Genomic DNA, 24,283 nt, shown 5'->3' on the forward strand with positions numbered 1-24,283 from the left:
TCGAGGACCAAAGCCATTCGAAGTAGCTCGCTTCATCCGCTTCAAACTTGCAAGATTAATTTTCGTGTTTTTTTTTTTTTTTTTTCGTGGACTCGAGCTGGAAAGAACCTAGCTCTGCAACTTAGTCGGAGGAGCAAAAAAGCTGAAAGAGAAGAGGGATACACGTTGCAATGGAAAAGATAGACGGAATAAAAAACGAAGGGAAAAAAGAAAAAGAAAGTCAAAGTGGGAGGATAATTAGCACTGGTAGATAACGAAGTGTAGATATACAAGATAAATTTTTGTCCGCCCACCCTGTATACGGAGATAATTACACCACGGTCTCGTTGCTGTGGTATTGTATAATAAGTTGTATAATAACGACAAACGTTCGTATGCGAATTTCCAGTTATCACTACGTTCGTTTCTATCTATCGAAATGCAACGATGTCATCCGCGTTAATTGGAGATTCCTGCATAGGTGCATTATATCCACGCTAGAATTGACCACGAAACTGCACGATGCACCCGCCATTAATTTGCAAAACGATGATTAGAGAGGGGGTTTACGGGGCGCAAGTGACGAGGGTTGCTCGTCGATGGTAACAGGGCTAGAATAAATCAAGGCTTTCTTCTGGATTCGATCTTCTGGTTCGTTAAAAAAGAGAAAAAAAAAAGAATACCTCGATGAATATTCATAAACCGACGGGGTAGAGCTTTAACGATCGCGGCAAATTAGAACATACAACCTCGTGAAAGTTATGTAATTTAGCATCCCTTGTAATTAGTGGGCCGGTACTTGGAGGAATCCGTCGGCAGTGGTTTACTTTCGCCGGTTGTATATCTTTGCAAACATTAGGGCGGCGAAGGAATGCGCTAACGTTTACGTTAAACATCAAATTATCCGCGTTTAATAGCCACGTGGATGGAATTCCAACGGTGGAAACTCGATGATATGATTTTTAAACTGCCGAGTCATTGAAACTTGCTCGATTAATTGTTAATTCTTAATTTTCTGAAACTAACGTCTATATTCGTTAAACTTCAAGTAGCCTAATAAAAAATTCTATATTTACGAAGATTCGTAACTAGCGATTACAATCGCGAAACGCGTTCAAGTACGGGCGTCGCTAGTTTGATGCATTGAGACATTTATGGAAATAACGCAACCCCTGGTGCTCTGCGTTGGCTCGTTTCTCTCCCTTTCCTCTCTCCCTCTGGTCGTGCTCAATTTTCCAAAGTAATGTTTTCAGTCGAACGCTCGGACCCGGTTTCCGTGTAATTTAAACGAAATCATAAAAGTACGAATTGCCGGGCCGGTAAAAAATCGCCTGAACGAACGTTGTACGTGACGATGAATGGCCGCCGTTTTACTTTCGTTATTTTCCAACCATTTCCCGAGCTGACGTCAAATGTCCACACTATTACGGAGCTGTTCTTTTACCTAAAACCAATCTGTAACGTATGATGCATTGCTAGGGCACGTTTATGCGGGCACACACACATTTCCACTTACACGTTTATAGCTGACTGATGTATACTACCGATCAAAAATTTTACGCCATTGTCTTTCTAACGATTCAGATGAAATTTAATTAATCGTAAAATATTAGCAATTTTATTTTATCCATTGGATGGCTTTCTATTATTATTATTATTGTTTCTTTTAATTTTTATTATTCGTTGCAATACTTATCTATCATACCTCTTATTTATCTATAAAGAAAATTAAAGATAAAAATGATATTTCTTTTACAACGAACGACGAATTACATGGTGTGAAACTTTTGACCAATAGTGTATGTGGACTAGGGACTATTGGTCCGTTTTAGGGAAACGCTTTTCGTCCCCGGGGTGTATTTCGCTTGCGTCGCTTTGCAACCCTCGCTGATATTGGATTCATCATTCAAACATCTTCGAAATCGTCCGCTCGTATCGCGGATCGAGCCTGAATCTATAAACATGAACAGCAGAAAACGACGATATTGGCGAGGATATCGATACGTATCACGATTTAGAACGACCCTGCTCGTCACCTATTTACTTCCCTCGTTTATCCTACCTACGCTCGTGAACGAGTGGACGCGTTTCTTTGAAATACTGCTTTTGATATCCTTGCCGGTACAAAGTGCAAACAAACTTTCTGACTTGCTTTACATATGTACATGATCCTACATTATTGTTAGATAAATTTGCTGAGAATCAAACTTATTATTTCGATTAGAATGAATTTCAATCTGAATTTCGTTCAATCAAACCAACATAAGTTTCATTTATAATTTTCGACTGTGGTATTCTCGATTGCAGTCAAAGTGGTCAGTTATTATGTTTTAGTGCTTTGAAACAACTTTACGGGGGGAAGTTTGTACAGCGTATAAAAAGTTGCCCGTCAAATGCAGGGTGAAAATGAAAGTACCTTTACTCCGCTAGAACGATGCTGAATTTCTGTGTCTAGTTCATTAGCGTCGTTATTCCTGGACGAGGCAGGGAAAATATGCACGGTGTATTTTATCGCGACCAGATAGAAAAATCAGCTCGTTGAATCTAGAACGCGAAGCGCTCAACTTTTGAAGCGTCCTATTTTCTACTAGTACACGAACGCGAATCACCGTTCTCGAGCGATGCTTACCTCAAAGGATACTTTTTGATAGTCCCGTTTGCGAAAAATAGTTCATCCGTTGCCGTTGAAAAAGCGGACAGAATAACAGCAGGTTTTCTATGAAAAGGAGACGAGTGTCCCGCGGAACGAGAACTTTCAAACACGCGTATTTCGTTCTAACAGCTTCTTTCTCCGTGACGATAGGAGATATACCGGTAAACAGAAATGCACAAAGTAATTATCAACTAGCGATCATTCTTCCGTGTAGTTCTTTGAAACCGACCGCTAACTTATTCAAAGCGATAGAGAGTCACCCCGGTTTGTTTCGACCTGTTTGTTTTTAATAAATTTCTATTGTAGTCTATTGCAAACGCAAGCAGATGTTTTCTAGCGATAAATTACAAGCATGTCGCGCAGCACTTTTTGTGGACTGAAAGAAAACGAGACGCACTCTGCAAGAAATGTGGAGGTTGTCTTAAAAGCTGGCAAACAACCAAATTGTAACAGGCCTAAAGAAACGGGCACCGTTTTCGAAATGAATGAAGCTCGTGAAAGTTTATATTAGTCTTTATACTTTTACAACTTAGAGTATTGCAAGTAATAAACGTTTCATGCTTTGGTATTTAAAATTGATCGTTCTTTGATAATTCAAGCGGCTAATTATTGTCGATGCGCCATTATAGATCTGGGTTACGATTGACCTAACCATCACCATTTAAAAAATAATTTTGCATTCATTTAATAATTCAGTAATGAATTCAGCGAAACAATGGATATTTACTCGCGAATAAAACTGTCCTATTGAAAGCGCCTAAATTTTAATCAAACGGCAACAATTGTCCAAAATCACGCATTGTGTCCGTCCAATTATATTCTTTTCTTTAAAAGGGAACAAACGAGTTTCCCTTTAACCGTGTCTCGGACTGTCCTAGAAAGACAGAAAGCGAGAGAAACAACGGTGAGCCACATGGTAGCATAGCTGGAAGGTTAGTTCATTAATAATACATCGGTCCCCATAGATTCGCCGTATTTTTCTGGCAACGCGTTTCCAGCGATTCATTAATTGCTGACCTTGTTAGCGTAGCATTGTGAAACGGTGGTCCCGTAACGGTGCTCGTGCGATGCCCGCGGGAGCAACCGGGACTCGACGACCAAGGGACAAAGACGGTGTCGACGAGAATAAGAGAAAGACAGAGGGAAGAGCGAACGAGGAGAGAGAATCTCGCTTGGCATTGTCATGCATTCACCCCCGGCACATAATAATGCCGGGTTCCTTTGTCGTTTATGCGCCCCCTGTTTTCTGGCTCGCTCTAGTCACGATCGCCGGTTACCATTGCCCCGTATTCCCGTCTACTCTCCTTATGGCTTACCGTGCAAAAACACCGAACAAACGTCAGGTTTATAATTTCTGGATAGTTTGAAAATTTTCTTGGAAAAGATTCATGAATCCACGAATGCAACGACCGTTTGAAAATCTCTCTAATAAGTAGCAATGTTACGCGCGAATGCGAAATATAATTAGGGTAAGATTAATAACGATCCGCTATAACCACTGTATTATTTTCCCGTTTGCAAGGCATTGGAATTTTGTTTCTGATTCCCTGTGGAAATAGATGTAAGTAAATTATGTAAATGACCGGGGTGCGTTTCCGACCTCGACAGGGGTAGGTTTCGAAATCTATGAAGGTCAGCGCGTGCACCGCAAAAAGAAGTTTGCCTCGAATACGAGGCCGTTAGGCTACCGATGAAACCGATACAATCGGTAACGCCTTTGAGAAACGGATAATCCTTTTGGATAAACACTCGAATTATCGGCAGACGTGCCGAAGCGCGATCGTACATTCAGTCGTTCTCGAGTCTTCCTCGGGACGGTACAAGTTCGGAAAGCCATGTGAACGGAGTTTACTTTCAATCCGAATATACATATATTTCATATCCCGTTAATTCCTAGTGCGCGATCTACAGGTAGTTTCATTGACGATAAATCTGACGTATTATGCTGAGGTACATTGAAGTATTCCATGAAATTATTTATAATTTGGTAACACGGTACGAGTGTTAGTACTCTTGGAGTTCTTGATGTCAGGAAATGTTACGAATGTTTGGATAAGACTTATTCCTTCCAAGTTGAGATCTTGGAAATTACTCAAAGTTACGCTTCAAATAGCTTGTACAAGAAGGATACATCGGCTGGTGAAGTGTCGAGCATGATCGGAAGTTCTTGTAGTATTTCGAATTGTGTAACGAGCGGCTATAGTTTGGTAGTTGTTCCTTTGCTAGCAAGTTGTCGGTATCTCGAGTACGAATTTCAGTAGAATCGATTCTGCAACCGGGATGCTTTTTATCGATACTGAAAATGAAAGGAACCGAGGGACCCAAATACCCATAGATTTTACTACCCATTCATCGACAGACAATTCAGATATATTTGAACAGTAATTTCAATAACAAAAAGAACGTTCTCCGATATTTGATAGAACACTGCTCAATTTCATTCCAAGTTCACTCGTAAACCAATGACCTTATACGAAAGAAAATCCAACCTGGAGCTGAAAGCGCCATCAACTTCTCTCCATCACGTATCCAGAAAGCTATCAACAGAGCATCCCCTTGACCGTCTTACCGCTTTCATCATTCCCTGACCCATTAAACCGCGAACATTAAAACACATTTTACAACCTATAGCAGCGTTCCTAATCCAAGATCGACAGGATCAAAAGAGAAGTCGAAGAAGAAGGTGAAGAAAAGGCGGGCAGGCGGCGTTGAGTCGCGTTCGGATGTTGGAGAGAGCGGCGTGTTCTGACGAGGGACAACTGGGCCAATCGATACCGCAGCCACCGGCGGCGGGTCGGGGGTGGATGGCAAAGCGAGCGGCGGTGGCGACGGTGGTTGTAGGCTGGTGAACGTTTGCGAGGCGTAGGATCAGGCAGGGGCGGGAGGGGATTTTAGGGTGGTTGCAGGTGACGGTAGGCAGCGATAGGTGGCGGCAGGCAGGATGTCGCGGGGGTGGCGACGAGTTTCATAGGGTTGCTATAGCCATGGACGCTGCCGTGGCAATCGGGATGGCGCCACTGTCGCTTGTCTGCGTAACGTGGCCGTCGTCATCCTCTCTGCCGTGTATGATCGACGCAGTGCGCAGAATCGGTTTGCGGACCAGCGTTCTACCACAATGTTGTCGGACCTGTCGTTTCACCCCGTGTTTCGATTGTTGTCGATGCAACCGTGACGTTGAGAAAATTTTTCGATCGATCAAATAAAAAACGCGTGTGTTCCCGGTGTCTCGTCCGGCACGGGACCATTCCGTGTACCACCTGGCCGGCCACCTTGAACCGTGTCGCGAGTGTACAGCATCCCCTGGTTTCGCTCCTCGTTTCTCATAACCTTTAAAATCGGAGCCCGAACCAACGGGAACGCGGACCTTGCGCGTGACCGTTACCGCACAAACACTACCCAGGCGTTTTACACAAATGCACCCGCTTGTACGTGACGCGAGCCAGTAGTGCGACACGCGTAAACATCGACGTCGGTGAAACCCGCCGACGCGGGCGTCGATAGATCAGTCGGTTTGACAGCTACGTCGGAAATTAGCCGCGTCGAAGAGGGAGACAAGGTGCGTCAGATTAGGATCGTTGACCTATCGTCGGGCATCTTGTGCTAACCCTTTTGGACATTGAACTAAGGGTGAACGACCGTCGAGTTTCGATTCGACGAAACTCGTGACAACTTATTCCTTGCCGCGTACCGAAAATCTCTTCGTTCTGTTATTTTTTTTTCTTCTTCTTCTTCTTCTTCTTCTTCTTCTTCTTGTGTTGGATTTTGGTGCGAAAAGTTTGGTGTTAGAGGAAGAGGAACATCGATATTATATTGGATAACGTGTAACGATCTAAAAGCACGTCGTGATCGCGGGAACAATACGGTGTACAGGAAGCGGCGAATGGGCGGTCTCGCGACTGTTTGAGATGGAAGTGAGTAATAGCGGAGTAAAGTGACCGCTGTATTGGTCGTGATGATGATCGTACGGCCATAAACTGTCGCCCGAGTGATTCAATTGCTACCGCAAGCCTGAACCAGCAGCAACGATGCATCACTATTATCCGCAAGAAGACATAGATCGTGTTGGTAAGTGAAGCTTGTGAAAAAATAATGTTTATCGGTTCTTTAATGCTGGGCATCTGTCTTTTTTTGAAAATTTAATCTAGGAGAATACAAACGTACCGTTTTAGAGAACTCTCTTCTACTTCGTGTGAATTCTCTCTACTCGTTACGATAGTCCTATAGATGATTTTCTAGTGATAATTATTATTTATTTTTTCGTGGTATTTTCATGGAATGTGTCAATGTTCTATTGATTCACCACTCGCCATGATAGTTGATAAAGATAAAGATTAATCAAAACTGCTAAACAATTTGTAACACGCAAGAACCGTTGATTTTCGCTATCGTGTTCGTAATTACCAGATGATAATCAAGGATCGATCTAGGCCGACGAGGAGGTCAGGTGAACCGATCCACTTTTAACTTTGACCCAGAACACTGCACACCCGGTTAAAGGAGATACGGAAGAACGGTAAACAGACAGGTTTGTCTGTGAAACAGACAACGAACGATAAAAGGGGGAGTTGGGCGTTGATAATTATTCAACGAAAAAGCGACACTCGGAGGATTGTACGCGATTACAAAGTTTGTCGGGGCATTCCTTGAGCGATCCGAGCGAGCGACGTCGTACCGATTTACAATGCAAATTCGACCGTCGCGTAACTTCGTAGAATTATCGGTCAAATCGCAAATTTCAACCCCCGGCTCCGGCTGTAAATTGTTCGTTCGCGTATTTACACGGGATTAAAGCCGTTCCTTCGAGACCACTCGAATTACCTTACGACGTCATCTAATTTCTCCAGTTGCACGAAACACCAGACGCATCGCGGTAAATAGAATTCGCGATGCGATTCTCCTAGTTTCGCTTGCTTCCAAAGGCACGTTTCAAGCGATGATAATTTTATTACACGATCGTTGTTCGTTAACTCTGCGTTTATCCATTGAAACACTGACGTGCTTTCGCATATTAATTTGAAACTTAAGGTTTCATATAAATGTTTCATCGACTGATTCTTTATTTGAACATGACTTGATCATTAAGAATTCGTGTCAAGTATCGTATCAGGTTGAAAAGAAGGCACATGAAAATACTGGAAATGATATCTGGTCTTGATTTCGAGACACGAAACTCACTGACATTTTTGTCACGGCTATACCCTTTTTCTTCCCCTTCTGGTCGGCGTGAAAACACGCGCGCGGTATTCTTAACATTAACGCGCCTATTTGGGAAATGTATGCAGGTTAGATCCCAGCCGTACTGGCTACCCCTTGTACCCAGGATTATATTAGGTCCTTCAGGCTTTCCGCGTGAGTCCCCGGTGGAATTTAAATTGGCCCGGATACGATAACGGCGAAACGAAGGAACCGGAATAAAATTTGCAACAACTTTGCTCGATTTTCTTCGTCGATAAACATTATTTATAACATAAAGGAAGAGTAGAAAATTGCAGGCTATAACATCGTGAATAATGTTCAAATATTTCACAACCCCATAGACTTAACTGACTTACTAACACTTTAAGCATCTTCGGCATATTAGATATCTCATTAACTATCCATTTTGCCAATTTCTCACCGTCCCGTCGACGCCAAGTTCAATTTCCCAAAACAGTCACCCCCCTATCAGAGACCCCCTGCTGTTGGTGTTCTCGCAGAACGCCACTTGACTCTTTTATTCGGGCGCTCTTTTTTCCAGAGGAGAAAAAAGGAAGGAAAGAAAGAAAAAGAGAACGTCGGGTCCGAATAGATGATGTCCAGGGTTGGGTTAGCGACACAATAAGAAGGCGAACGAGCATAGGACACCGGCAGCTGGCATTGTTCGTCCAGAGGCGATGGTGGTCGCACGTACGAGTCCCCCGTAACGCATTCTGCTTTAAGGCCGCACAGTTCGTAAGCAAATTAGAATGGCGCACGTGGCTCGCATAAGTCGAGACTCGGTGTCTGCGTGCTCCGTGTGGGGCATGTCGGGCTGGATTTGTAAGGCCACCCTTTCTCGGCCACGCTGTACCCTGTTGCCAATGGGTTCCTCTCCTCTTGCTCGTCCAAAGGGCACGGACACATCGGCAATTACGCCACTTTATTGCTAGGATTACGTGTCGTGAACGGAATTAATGCAATCCACCGGGAGGGTGCATCTTCCTCTCCCTTGTCCCCTTTTCTCGTCTGTTTTTTCCGCGCGTGCTTCCACGGACCGCAAGATCTTTGAGGTGGCTACTTAGATGATCCTCTGCGTGCCGTGGTTAACGCGTTTACATGAGAAAATAAAAAGAAATTCTACCGCGATCCGAAGAAACAACTGTAGGTGAGCGATAAGCGGAGGAAACAACGATACTTGGACGAATAAAATGTAAATGCATAGTGGGAGGGAACGGGTTACACCGCGGGACTTTTATCTAAAATGATATTAAGGGATGGAAGTGCTGGCTGGGTAAATACATTGTAGACGCGATGGCGCAACCCTCGCTCAATTTGAGTTTTATTTATATCCTCCTGGGGATAAAATGGGCATTGCTATCGCCGTGGCCGTCAATTGTTCTCTGTCATCCCTCGTTTCGGCCTGAACCCGCAACTCCTGCCGCGTGGAAATGCATCCTGACGCAAACAAGTGTCTCCATAAGTGATCACCGTTTCTCCCTTTCGAAATTGCAACGAGCTTATTCGATATCATTATTCTTATTACATGAAACTTGCAACTGCTTTATCTTGTAATTTGTTACATTCGATGATATAAAACAAAGCAACGAAAGGATCGAGTCAACTTTTAAACGGAAACAATTTAAACAGAAAATGTTAGGAAATGGTCTAATCAAGTTTTATGTAAAAAAAGGAGGATGACTGTGTGGTTGTACGACGGAGCTAGAACAAGTTAACGTTCTCCCCTCGATAGTGGCGCAAGTGGAGCACGACGAATCCAACAAAGTTTCTATCGATCCTACGAGACAACCGTTCCCGCCTCATCTCTCCTCTTCTACTATAAAATTTACATGGATCCTGCGAGAATCTAGCTTCATTTCTCTCCGCTCGTTTTCCTTGCTTCCTCGCCTGGAAGTTTTTATAAAACGCACGCACATTAAAGCGCGAGACGCTCGTCTGATTACCCACGAGGTTGCCACTCGGAATTCTTCAAAGCATAAACCATCGATAACGTTGCAAAGATGAATTTCTCCGAAAATTATGCTAACACGAGAAGAATTTACTTACGTACGTCTAATTTAGGTCAAATTAGATTGCTCCAAATTTGGGTACCATTTAGGTAGGTACTTATGATTTAGGAAAATCTTGGATGAAGTTAAAGAAAACTACTTCGATCTCGAAGAAACTTCAGAGAAATTGAAGAAGTTTATCCATGCGACAATGACAATGGCTAATCATAAATAGCAACTTTCTCTTCCCTCTAACTCTTTCCATGATATCATCGAGAAAATACTTTCAAAGTTTATCTCATCTCTTTTTTCATATCGTTTCCACCGGCATCGAGATCATCTTCCGTCGATGGAAATCCCGTTGATGAATGAAAATTGTTCACTGACCGTATTGAATTACTCGCGGTGACGGAAAGATCGATCTATGAGATTAACCGTACGGATTAAAATCGAAAAAGGAAAGGAGAAAAGGAGTGAAATAAAACACAGTAGATATATATAAAATGCAGAGAGGATGGAGAAAAATAACGTTTGACGGATACGATTTATACTGCGGCAAAACGAAATATTTAACGATTATATCGGCCCGAGCGAAGCGTATTGTTCGCGCGTCGATTGCGCGTCGCGCCGCGGCGTTTTCAACGAACTCGATAGGCGGCTATATTATGCGCTTGATGGGATTCCGCTTCTCCTATAAAAGTCATCCCCCCAGGTAAATATAAACCACTTTCCCCCGTAGAAACAATGCCGCGAGGCGAAAAAAAAAAGAGAGTAACACGTATTTTTACCTTCGTTGCCCTAACCCGTTTGTTCTTCACTCGCGAGCGAGAAACGTTTAACGCGTTAACTTTGCTCGCATTCGATGCCTCGTTACTGTTCGATCATGTTGAGTGAGAAACTTAAGTAGAGCGGCTAATGTGAACTGTGTGTATCACCTTCATTTATTCACGCGCTAAAACCTACCGTGTTTAAGTATTCATACATAAACGATTAACTTCGTTCCCCTTTGTTTTCACTGTTCTGATTACTATCTGGCTTTAGTTTAAAATAATAAATCGAAAGTTTAGTAATAATATTCTTGAGAGTGTAAACAAAAATTGACGGTAATTCTTGTGTTACGTATATTACTTGTTATCTCCAAAGAAGTTTCTAACCCAGTACACTATCCTGTGGAGTGTGTAACCCAAAGACAACACCATGCTTTGTCACCTACTCCTAGAACTTATCCCTTTGACTGCCAATAAACTGGGACTCTAGCCCAGATACTTGGCACCCCGCTGTGAAACGCAATCTGGGGTTATTCGATACTCCACATACTCCTGTTCACCGTTTACATAAAAGAGTACCTCGTGCTTGTAACAATAATTAACACCGTATCCCGTGTTCTCCAGCCCTTACGATATCGATCACGAATTTTTTGCTTTACACGCAACAGAAATTCTATCCTCTGTTAGCAACACTGGATCGAACACCACTAGCTTCCGGTGTACAGGCGGTTTATTAATATTTCAATAGCACACATTGGAATATAGAGGTATGGTAGAAATAATATTTGTAAATTATGTTTAATTCACGTTTAATTAATTTGAAAAGGAGAGAATTTTATCAGATAATTATTATTTCGAAGCTATCGTATGTCCGAGTATTTTTGATGAGCATTATTAATTTATGGAACAACTGTAATACTAATTAGGAAATTGATCCCCATCAAACGATCTGCAGCCAACGGCGAAAGTAACCGATGCGTGAGGGCCAGGGCTTAATGCGTAAAACTGCATTTAATTCGATTTAACTCGACAAAATGGGCTGGCACGATAATAAGATTCATGCAGAACAAAAGCGGCTACGTAAAACAAGTTACGTGACGCAAATGCACGATTCACCGGCAGCTGGCGAGACAGAACGCTACAATTTATCCATTTCGTTAGGCGGAATTTTCACCGGAAGCCTTCAGCTGTAACTCCATCATCCAATGAAACGAAATTTAACGCGTCGCGTATCAATTCTTTCGCCAGCACTTTTGTTGCAATTTCGTCGACATTATTTCCCAATGATATCGTTCGATTCGCGGATAAAAATTTATTCATTTCCAAATGGAATAATCTAGTCTGTGTTTCCTAAATTTCTTATCAAATCAAAATAAGCTTAAAAATGCAAAATTCGTTTCACCAATGCAGATACGTACACACGTATCAGCGCGCATAGTCTTGTCTAGTGTCCGCTATTAGGAACAAACCGGAAATAGAAGTGGCTGAACTTTAACTAGCTTCGCAACGGAACGGTCTCGTTCTCTTCATCAGCTCAAACTGCGGGAATTAGCTTCTGGCCCCCGTCCAGATTACTTCTGTACGTTCTCTTCCGCCGTGAGCCGCGTCCCATTTATCTCGTTCGCTTGAAACTTCTTGTAATATGTTAATTATGAAGACGATAAGCGAATGATAATCAGCCACGGTTATTCCGAAACCCTCCTGCGGATCGCTACAGGACCGCCAATTTCCTCGTTATCGTCGCCGAGACGAGACGAAGGAAGATGTTCCTTCCACGTTCGTTAGATACAAGGACCATCCTGGATGTCATAACATTTTCATCTTTTCAAGCACGCTTTTAATTGGATTGTTAATGTATATTACGCTGGGAGACGGAAATTAGATGATCGAAATTTAAACGCGACTCGCTGCTTAGCCAAATTGGACACATCTTATATGATGATCGTTTCAAAATAAATTAGTGAAGTTGTAATTACTTAACGATGTTATATATTTTTTAATGAGTTTTGTCATTTGAACAAGAAACTTGTATGTCGCGCTTACGTCTGACAAATTATGACAACTGTTGTTTGGAATTTAAAAAAAAAATGAATTAATACCACGCTTTAAATTCGAATAAATTATTTTGCATTACAAGTGTCTGCATCCGTATCGATCCGTCTCGAGTCTCGAACGATACGTCACCGCATCCTGTACTAATAAACATTCATTAGTCGACAAACCGATGGGATCGTGAAGATATTGGGAACGAGTACGGATCGGCGTTGGATAGAAGGGTGCGAAACGGGGAGAAATTTGTTGACACAGAAGGGAAAGTTCATTCTCTTTCGGAATGGTCGTCTGTGATATACGATGCGAGAGGAAACGTTTCAATTAACTCTTCTTCCCTTGTGTACACCAGTTCGAATCAATGAATCAAACCGTTTATATGCTCATGATTTTTTAATTCGTTTCATCCCCTTACTAGAATCATTTACTCTTACAAGAATTATCGTGGAACATAGATCGTCTTAAACTACCTTTCGATATTATATCTCTCCAAGCCATTATTCTATCACGAAAAGATCGTAACGGAAGGGTGAAATCAATAAAGATTATTCAGGAGCACGTTAGCAAATTAATATTCAGAAAGTTTTCCAGCCGCTATTAATACTCGATCGAACGTGTGGGACGCGTATCAAGGGTCCGGATAGCATTTACATTCTCCGCTAATTGCACCATAACTCGCTGGTCGACGGTTTCAGGTGGCCCGTTCGTAGTTTCAGCGCAACTATATTAATCCATCCGGCGTCCGTTCGCCGCGGAAACACGAACTCGTCCGTCCGATCGTCGATTAACCACGACACCCAGCAACGGAGTACGGTCGTCAGACAATATCCGCGGCTCTTCCAGCAAGTACGGTGTTAACGATCATAACGCATCGTGCAAAGCTATAAGGGAGTAAAGCGCTGATCAGAATGCCTAGGCACGCACCCCCTTGGATTACCCTCGACCGGTCCGTCCTTCCCAACGTCTGCTTGTTCCGCTGCTGGTAACGTTTCGTTGCACGATGCACGTCGATGGTTTGTCCACCACCCTGGCACCGACCATCGACCCCCACCAAGACACGCTTCAAATCCCGCAATCGAGCGGCAGACTATCGGAAATCACCCTAGATCGCCATTATCGTTAATCAAGCCAGTGTTTACGGAGTCTTAAGCGTCGTTGTTTGCCACCATGAACGCGTACCATCCTAGAGAACACTTCTACGAAGTATTACCAACGATCGAATCCAACGAAAATCAAGAATCGCGTTAAAATTTGGAACTTGGCAAATTTCAAAAAGTATCGATGGAAATTCTCCTTGAAAACTTCAGAACAATAGCTATCAGAGTAAATTTTTGTAAATGAAATTCATTTCCCAACAGTGTTTATTTGGTTGTCGTAATAATACAAAGAGTTAATTAATTTTAATAAAAATTCATAATATTGCTTCTTTATAAAATGCTATTAATATATGTAGAATAAAAGGATTGGTTGGACGTTGAAACGTTTGAAAGGATTTGTTCTCTTGATGAAAATTACTTTCTATGCATAGGAGGAATTGGGATTTCGGGTCACCAATGACGCGCATGCAGCGAATACAAAGGCGACGCGTGCAACAGGGAATCGAATCGCGATACATGTACTCGTTGAAACGTTATTCTCTTTGAATCTGTTTATTAAATTTAATTAAACCTGCATGTTCGTTCGTTACACACTGTACATTCGGTTGGATATCATTCGAACATGTATGGGGCGAATTCTATGAAGAAGTTAATTCGATTATGAGTTTGAATACGTGGTGATAATATTTTTTGTTTAAAATGTTATTTGTATCGATTAACTGAATTTTAATTATTTCTCTGGTTTGTGTTCAAAAATCGAATGTAAAATCGTCCTCTTTAATTTGAATGTTCTGTCTGCTATGTTTTCATTTCAAAAAATATTTTGCGATATTTTGAATTCTGCAAAGTTGAAAATATCAATAATTATAAAGGAAGAATTATCACTTAGGAAAATTTGAAATTAAACAAATTCAATTTTATTTATTTTTCTCTGCAGGTGACAATATTTATGCGAATCAAACCGATAGTATCGGGTGGCCTACCCTGTATAGAACTAACTTTAACACGCAAAATCTTTGTACGTGTGCGTGTATAGATCTCTCTAAGGAGAAAAAGGTAACCGTCGCGCTTCAGAGATTCTCTGGCAGACAGCCAAACACCCAACAACCAAGAAACCCTCAGACTCGACTGTATCCACTCCATCCACGGACCTAGCCATCTACCAACTCTTCTCTTCTTCTCTCCATTTCCTCCTTCTCCTTCTATTTCTCTCCACCTGCTGGTCTCCCAGTTCTTTGCTCGCCATCCCTCAGCCCCGAAATTCCATTTTCTAACGTCCTGCCTCGCATCTACCGACCGTTCCTCCTAACTCTTCTTACTCGTCCTTTCGGCTGTCACTCTAGCTACTCGCTATCGTTTCAGTTATCACTCTCGCATCCGTTACTCTATCTCTTGCCTCGATTCCATTCTACGCTCTTTTGCTCCGTTTCACGCGACCGACTGGGCATTTCCTCCACTGACTGGGCTCGTTCGTTCTTGTTAGGAAAGAGCCACGCTGCGATTAAGCAGCCAGGGTTGTTTACGTGACCCACGGTGAACTCAGTCGATCCGATGGATACTGGATTCTAGACCAGCACAGGAATTTTTTGAAATCATTATCTGAAGTTTTATTTAATTAACTCGACGACGTTGTTGAATTTTCAAAATTCATTCTCTCATTTCATTTTTATGAATTTAATAAAATTTATAATTATTTCCGTCAAGAGTGAATTCCAGCGGAGAGGTTCGGGAACGTATCGAAACGATGGGATACGTTGAACGAAACGTAGCAGAACGTTGGTGTCATTAACCGTACCGGTGCATTGACCCAGTTGTTGCCGCGCCATTAGCGGGTAATGACACTTTTTCAAGCCCAGCTGGACTCGAACGACGTCGATCGTACACGCCCGTTTTCGAACGGTTCTCTGAAATCAGCTGGACCCGGTCTCGAAATGAGTGAGAGAGGGAAAAAAACACGGAAAACAGCACCGCTCTGCAATTTCAACTCGAAGTTAAAACAGTCACGCGAAATGATTGATCTTCCCTTTCGTTGCCGATACATTTGCCCTCGAAAAAAAAAAGTGTCAATCGCTCGCGATATGTACCGTGCATCTCTCGTTTCATGGCGGACAGTTTGATCGATTCGAGAAACGTGCTCGAATGTATGCACAACGGCGTTGGACCGTATGAACAGGCTGGTTGGTTGTGCGGTTGCGATCGTTCTATAATTCCGAGCGAAATCGTTGACAGAGAAAAGCCCCTCGAGCTGATGTACTTTTTCTGAGAATAGAGTAGGCACGAAGCTACAAAAAAAAAATTAAATATTTTACAATTTGCAATGCAATTTTGATGAAACTATAACACTTTAAGACCAGAAGAGGGAGAAGGTACGAATAACCACAGCCAGTTCGAGCTGCGAAGCAGAAAATAAAAAGAAAGAAAACCGCGACGAGTGCAGTGGCGACGAAAATCGTTTCTGCGAGGGGTGGCCAGCGAAAAATATGAGATATCGAGAATCCCTTTGATCGGTCGTAGCCACCATTCTCCGTGTTATCACCATGGCTACCGAATGAAACAACGGTAGGCCGATTGTACGTTACTGTGGAACCCTTGTCAACGAGCGAGCCCGTTCATCGGGGACGCACGGTTTCCTTCGTTTTCGCCTGTCGATGCGGGCAAACGGATTGTTTACGCGTTAAACGGGCCCTGGCCGATCGCGTTCGTCAGACGCGCGACAATTTCTCCTCACCCTTTGCAAAGCGAAGGTAGCTACGGCACGAGCTGTGTGTCTCGATCTGTCACATTGTCTCTAGGGCGCAACAACGCGTGACGCGATCAAAGCTTTGATCCCGGCCCACCACGTGCAAATGACGGTGTAATTCCGATCGCAGGATACGTTATCGTTGCGAAGGATCGTAAGGTTCGGGTTATGCCCTGCCTCTACCTCCCCTTTTACTTCTGTGTTTCCGTGTTCGACTGCTCGTCGCTTCGACGTAATAGACACCGTCTGATTCTGACACAATTGCCTTCTCGTCGCGCTGTTCAGCCTTTGTCACTCACATTGCAGCTTCAAAGGACACCCTATATTCACGGATGATTGTACAGTCTATGTTGAACAGGAAGATCGTTTACCTTCACGTAGGATTACACGTTTAATACGGTCCGCGAACGGGGTTGATCAAAAGTAGGAAATTCTTTTAACGTTTCGCCAGCTTTGAGGGTGGCTTGTTAAAAATGTCGGATAATCGCGTCGCGTAGCTTTGACGCATTCGAAAAAGATCCGCAGTCTGACGGTCGCGTTAAACTACACCGGCTCCGTAACAACTGTACGCGATTTGCATAAGGAAATTTTACGCGGCATAAATGTTTCGCCGAGTCGTAAATTGGATTAAGCGGACCTCTTGGAAATTAGCCGCGCAGTTTTTAGTCGTCACGCTCGTTCCGCTAACGTTCTCCTAAGATCCCGTTTTGTTAAGTCGACTCGCACGTACCCTGTAGCTGTGTAACTAAGACCCCCGTGGCTTAATAAGTTCACGAGATTCGAAAAGAATAATATCGCGACGGTGATTCGTCACATTGCTGTGTACCGAAGCGTACCGAAAGATCTCGGGAATTTCGTAAAAATGTTCTGAACACCGAGACAGTGACGAATTGCCGCGCAGATAAAAGGACGAACGGTCTGGAATGGTAGAAACAACCTTGCCCCCTTGATGAAAACGAAACTTCCATGGCTACGCCGGAGAAATTACCCCTTTTCTTCCGCTCGTTAATGGGTTACCGTTCTTTTATAATTTCTTTTGTTCCGAACATTATACTCCCCTGTTTTCAATTGATAACGGATCTAGTTGATAATTCGACCAAGTTTTGCGGATATCTTCTTTAACATTTTGATCAATGGACCAACGGAGTGTTTTTATTTATTTACGATATTGAAAGTGTGTGTATATTTTGTTAAGGCGCTCTGTACCTACGATGCTTGCACGTTACACAATTTATCCTTACCTTCACAATGCGCAGCTTCTTCCGAAAAAGGTTCGCTAACAATAGCTTTATCAAACAGCCGGACGAGGGCGGAAGATCGACTTAAATCCTTGAAAAGGGATTCAAAGGGTCGAGGATCACGACAAAAAGTGCAGTGGGCAAGTTGGAACGATCGATGCAGAAAGGGACGTCAGTAGTAGCTACATTAGTTATGAACTCATTAACTATAGAGATAAAGGGAAGGTGGTTCGAGACGTTCCATCAGCTAGAATATGCATGACGTTTCGAGCCGGCGCGGCGGCGGGCCGAGACTGTGCGCGAAGGAAGACAGAATTGAATTGCAACGTCAGCCTGCCGACGGTTTGGAAAGAAGGCTTAAAAATTAACCGACAACCCGACTGTCGGGGTCCTCTAACACGTCTATCGATGCAGATTTCCAGTCGCTTCCGGCGTGTTCTGTTTGCTCCCTTGATGCATCTGCACTAAAACCTTTTGATTACATTTTCTCACCCCATAAATTCTTTTTTAAGTCAAATAGCCCTTTTCATTTCTTCAAGTATAATTTCTTTAATTTGAAGTTTTTTTAACCCTTTGACTGCACATATGGGTCCATAATTTGTTTCTCGTTTATCTTAATCGTAATCAAATAAAAATTACACACAGGAAAAAATAAATTGAGAAATGAAATGAAATAAAAAAAAAAGTAAATAAGACTTAAGATAGAACTCATAAGCCTAGAGTACTCAGAAGTCTAAGGCTTAACAAAGTATTGCTTAACGTTATACGAAATATTTCTTGGAAACGAAATACAGTGGAAGAAGTAGTAATTGTAAGAAACAACGGTGCCCTGAATAGAATTGTTTCGAATAATCCAAGCGAAGGAAACAATCGCATTCTTGAAGGTGTCTCTGTTGTATTATACAGGACTGACCACGTAAATCGTGGCTTGAAACAGCCGCGTAACGATAATTCGTAGACACCGGAGGAAAAGTCCGGCAAGTTGTATCAAATAAATTCAATTATCTCGCGGCGAGTCGAGTTGCTGGTGGCGGAACATCAGCCACCTCGGCGTGGCCTATCCCACTAACAAGACACTAGTTACGAGGTCGTTACTTTTACGGAAGCCGCTCGTTGTTAATGTATAATGGCGGAAATACGGTAAGCGTCAGGTTACACTTAAATGCCTGATTTTCTTTGCCTCGTTACGAACCTTGTTACGGTTCAATCGAAACGGAAGACAGTATAACAATGTCTGCGATTGTTTTTGTTACGGTATCAGATCATTACTGGAAATAATCCGAGATGTCCACTATTTTAAACTTTTACGAACTATAACGGATATAAGCTTCTTATAAAGAGGAACCTGAAAATTTGGTATGCGATCTGATTTTAGATAACAAATAATACGTTTATTATTATATAGTTGATGTACGATGCGAGTCTAGTGCTCGTGGCGACTGCCCGGTACATTCTGCCGTTTTTCTGCCGAAATCAAATCGTCGTTTAAAGGAAAATTGGAAGGGGTGGGGGAATAACCCTCTGCCTTCAAGGACTAGCTTCATTACCCTTGGCACTTAGCTATTCTTCCGACCGAACCGAGGTTCTGGCAATCGTCACTTTTATTGCCAGCCCTCGAGTTCGGTCGCACACGATGTAGTCTTTCAAAGCATAAAGACCCGGAAAACCTTTTCCTAAAACGGCACGACAGTCCGCCACATGATCAATTTTACTTGACCGTGATTCTATGTAACAGAGCATTAAGAAGCATTGTTTTTTCACGTTTGTTACAGAGTACTTGATGTCAGGAAATCCACGGAGTTATCCGGCTCGATCTCCTGGGGTCGCTTCCACGCCGACGGTGACCAGGTGAGCATAACAAATCGAGCGAATCGCGGGAATCTCGAACGCGAGCGAAACGCGAACGACACATCCATATTCCGGCAGGCAATAACACAGATTTCCGCGTAAGCCAGTTCCCGTAAGCGGATTTTTCGCGAGGCCGCCGACAAATCCGCGAGACTTATCGGTTTACCTAGTTGCTGGATTTCGCGCGGTCGAATTAAGCCGCGAAAAATCGACCGTACTCTGTGTTGACTTTGCTTCGAAACGAGTCGTTCGGTTTTGCATCACCAAATCAATGAACCCTTTGGCCGACTTTGTCTTCGATGCTTTCCGGGGTCAGAGCAGATTATTTTTCGATTTTATCCTCGACAGATTAGCACTCGATCGGAATTAATAACGAAATTGTTTTGCAAGTTTAAATTGCAAATCTACGAAGCAGATAATTCGTTAAGTATTCGAACCTTGCAAACAACGTTGAACAATAATTAATTCAAAGGTAGAGAGGCCGTGCCAGCGGGTCGTTGAACACTTTGTTCGATACTAGTTACAGGAAAATGGCGGTATCGAACCGCAGAAGTGCCATTATCTACCGCGAGCCTGTCGTTTGCTGTCTCTCTAACGATTACAAATCTTCACCCGGACACTTTTGGCAATTAGCGAGTCATTAGTAGGTTCCCTCGGTTCGCGTTTGCCGCGCGCAATAAAATCGCTGCATAAAGGTTGGGACGCGAACAATTTCGAATCCAGTCAGCAATAGTGGAAGTTTTGCCGGGCGGCCTTTGTTCGAGGGGTGGAAAAGTGGTAGGTAAGAAGAAGAAGTTTGAGAAATTCAAATCAATCGGTTGAATAGGGCTGGAACGTGATCGAAAGCGCAATAACCGCGAAGAAAATAGCGCGACGATCGAAGGGGACCCGCTCGGAGATGTTTCAATTCAAATGAGCCGAACTTTTAAAATATTTAGAACCTCGTCCCGGCAGCTTCTTTATTTTGTCGTTACTTCTTTCACGGTTCACTCGATCAGGGTGCACGCGAAATATCGAATTAGACTATCTTTTCACTCGTTCATTGCATTAGCTTGAATTGTAAATTAGGTCTTGAGTCTAGCTCCTTCTTGGACTAAATTTGAAAATGTTAATTATAACTTCTTCGTTTCTGTAAATATTCAGAATATGTAATTAAGATCTTAATTCAAGAAGCATTTGATAAAAAAAGGAAATTCGTATTTGGTCCCAAGAGTTTTTCGATAGATTATATTTAACGTTACCTTTTACTCTTTCATATCTCTGTTTAGTAAATCAATTTTGAAATGCAATTTCTTGTACTGAAAAATACATACTAACCAATTGTAACAAAGCCTCGTGTTTTCGAGCAGCATGAATTTACAGGAAATGGAAAACTGAGTATTGAATTAAAATAGATGGAACGTGTAACAAATATAAAATTACTCCAAAGTAATATCGTACTGTGGGAATTAGACGGCGAAGTTTAATCAGTGAAATTGAAATTTTTTGCCTTACTATTTTTAGAGTAAGAATGATTACTGATAGTGAAGGTGTTGAACGTAAAAGTTTCCTGTATATTGGGTGCGTGCTGCTTATACTACGATGAAATTCAATTAAGTTGAAATACTTAAGAAATTTCCAGCTTATTAGACAGAAAATTCTAAGCAACGTGTTGCCGAACCCGATAGACCTTAATTGCATCCTTCTCAAGCAATTTGTTCCAAGATGACGGGAATCACTTTCCGCCAGGTGTACGATGCTTGCGTTCTCATTATTTGCATGAGATTCCAGAGAGAGTAATGGGCCGCGAGGTATGAATTCGCGCCACGTTTAAGTGATATTTAAGAGTGACTTAATAGAGTTATACCGGCGATTAAGTGAATGCGGTGTGAAGCAAAACCGCGGCCGGACGGCCGCGAGTAAACGCGTTTAATCGCGCGTTTTATGTACCCTTTCCCGCTGTGATCTTGAGCGAAAAATTGTCCCCTTCTGCTTAATCGAATCGTCAAGTTTGCTAATCAAATATTAATCTCTTAGCTTAGCGTAAAATTTTTCTTAATAAGTGGAAGATACTTCGAACATTTGATATTGCTATCATCTACTAAGAAAACGATGTAATTTCAAGGTACTTTTTTTTTTAAGTTAAAGATCGGAATACTCTTCAACAATTACTCCCATTTCTTAATTTACATTCGCAAGGATCTCTATTCTGAATCAAATATTTTTACCTAAACTGGATCTGAGCAGCTCCGCCGAAACTACCAAGCATCCCATGTTCCTCGACCAAATTAAATTCCGTTCCTCCGTGCAATATTCGTAAATCGAGGGCCGTATAAAAACGCCAGTTTCGGTAGACGAGTGCCTATGAAGCGAATAATTCCAGGAGCAATCGCGAAACTTTTCGCTCGACCAGGAGAAAGTAGTTCGGTCATCGTCGAACAATAGACGAGCCACCCCTTTTCCATTCCCTTGACGTAGTTTTTTTTTTCCTTTTCCCATTTGGAACGGTGTACACCAGCCTCGTCTGGACGTCGAAGAAAAGGGAAGGCCATCCGTGTCACCGGAAACGGCGGGTCAGCGAGACGGAAGGTATTCTGTTGCTGAGGCAACGGAGCTAAAAGGACACGCGTGACCATCGCCTTCCAGCTAAAAGTTCCCCAACGTTCCATCCTTTCTCCTGCTATTCTTTCCATCCGTTAGACCTAAAACTTCTGCCCTCTTTTTTTTCCACGTCGGGTCAAGATCGTTAACGATCCTCGCATCGTTGAAGACGAATGATGGTGATGATCATTGATGGTCCACCGGGTTAACCAGAGATTCTTGCCTTTAAACGTTTCAACCTGTCCAACACCTGCTTTAAGAAGTATCAATGCGATTGTTCGATACGTTAAATATTCCATGGGACGTGATAGGGGACTTCCGGATTGTAACTATTTCAAAGTCTTCTGACGCTGGATATTCTTCTTCTATTTTGATATCTTAGTCGATCTCAAAATATAAAAAAGACATCTACCGTTGGCATTTATCACTTATTAACTGAAGCAATTCCGCTAAAAGAACATCGTCCTCGCTCGACCGAGAGCGAAATCGCTCTTTTTCTACTCTTTTCCTTCTGATCGTTCCACCTTGTCCATCTTTCACGTCCTCAATATCGTTCCTCTCGAGACTCCGCGCTAGGCTATCGAAGTCTTCCGAAAACAAAACATTGCCATCGTTATTGTACGGGAAAGGATATCGGGGAAAAGCTTCGTTCCTGTATCGATTGCACGCTTCCAATATACGTAATGTTTTCGAGTAGTAGGCACGGACTACGCTCGGAGAAGAGGGATTTTTATCTTCTTCATTTCATTTTTCTGCTTTCAAGTCGGATTACTATTATTATGAAACATCAATTGTAATAATAGTCCCAAGAAATTTAATTGAATCTGCAATTTCATCTTGAAAAATCATATTACAACATTATAAAAAGATTAACCGTTCGAATACTTTCATAAAAAGATTATGAACATGAATAGAAAAGTTCAAATACATCCATTTTTTTTTTTTCATTTCATCCCCACATTCAGTATTATTTGGAAAGCTAAAAGACAAGCTCTAAGTTCTCCGCTCTTAATCCCACATCTTGGAACTGTTAACAAGAAATTTCACCGTACCAGAGAAATTATTTTATCGTACTCGTTGACGAGGCGTCGCGACACGGCGTCGTCGCGTAATCCGCGTCAACCCTCGAGTAAAAGTTTCTCGCCGAGCAATGGTTCGCTTAACTCCTGTGTTACGTCCCCGATCCTTCGGTCGGTCCTTGAAAAGTGACTTGTTTACCGTGTATCCTTCCGTGGCTTATTCTCTGACGGGCCAGGACCGCGAGCACTCCTGTGTGCGGCGAACAGCACACCGCGGGAACCATTTAAATTAATCAACATGGAAACCTTAATCCCCGCAGACGTCTTAATCTCAGCTTCAATTTGTGCGACTCGAGCCTTCGTCTGGCTCTGCCTCTGTCTCCTCCACTTCTCCTTCGTTCTTCAGCCGAAACGCAAAACGAGTTTCAGGAAACCCCCCATACTTTTTATCGGCTCTTTCTTATCGTCTCCTTTGCCGAGGAACCGCACGTTCAAGTACAGAACAATTGCGTTACGATATCCTTCGTATTGTTGTTCTTATTTAATTGAATCGTTGTACGAAAATTCGGTTCGTTTCTTCGGGGTAATTCAGCTGAACGAAGTAATTTTCGTACAAGTTACAAAGCATCGTTGTTTATAAACGCTACAGAATTAATTTTTCTACTCCTACTCGAAAATCATGCGTCGCTAAAACAAGCAACGTACGTTCGCAGCTTCAAAACGTCCGCATCGAACCGTGCCGCTTAATTTTCGCTTTTGCGAACTTTCTGTCATATTGGCAATTTAAATTCGTAATTAAACAAGTTTCGCAACTAATCGTTAATTACGCGCCCCGACACAATGGAACTTCTTGCACGGAATATCGCGCTACCGCGCAAAAATTAACGCGTCCGCGTTGACGGCTCAGTCCGCGCCGTTGGTGAACGGAAACGCGCGACCGCGAGAATTTTTCTTTCTTTTTTTTTTTTTTAAATCCCGTTTTTTCATCTTTCGCGAGCGTAGAAAAATTAACACGACGAGATTTCTCGGTGTTGCCGGTTGACTATTTTAAAGAACATTCAGTTGGGTAAAGTAAAATTGATAGAAATTCAAAATATAAATCTTTTCCAACGACAGAGGTAATGTTCTT

At 42.5% G+C, this 24,283-nt stretch overlaps 1 protein-coding gene across 1 annotated transcript in view; it reads left to right on the forward strand.

Moving 5' to 3' along the window:
• LOC114873280 (teneurin-a) overlaps positions 1-24,283 on the forward strand; it is a 447,603-nt gene that overhangs the window by 267,979 nt on the left and 155,341 nt on the right. Inside the window, 1 exon segment of the mRNA XM_029181455.2 lies at positions 19,480-19,555. Within this exon segment, the coding sequence (XP_029037288.2) occupies positions 19,480-19,555 (76 nt within the window).

Source organism: Osmia bicornis, chromosome 4 (assembly GCF_907164935.1).
Source record: "Osmia bicornis bicornis chromosome 4, iOsmBic2.1, whole genome shotgun sequence".
In the NCBI taxonomy this organism is placed as follows: Eukaryota; Metazoa; Arthropoda; class Insecta; order Hymenoptera; family Megachilidae; genus Osmia; species Osmia bicornis.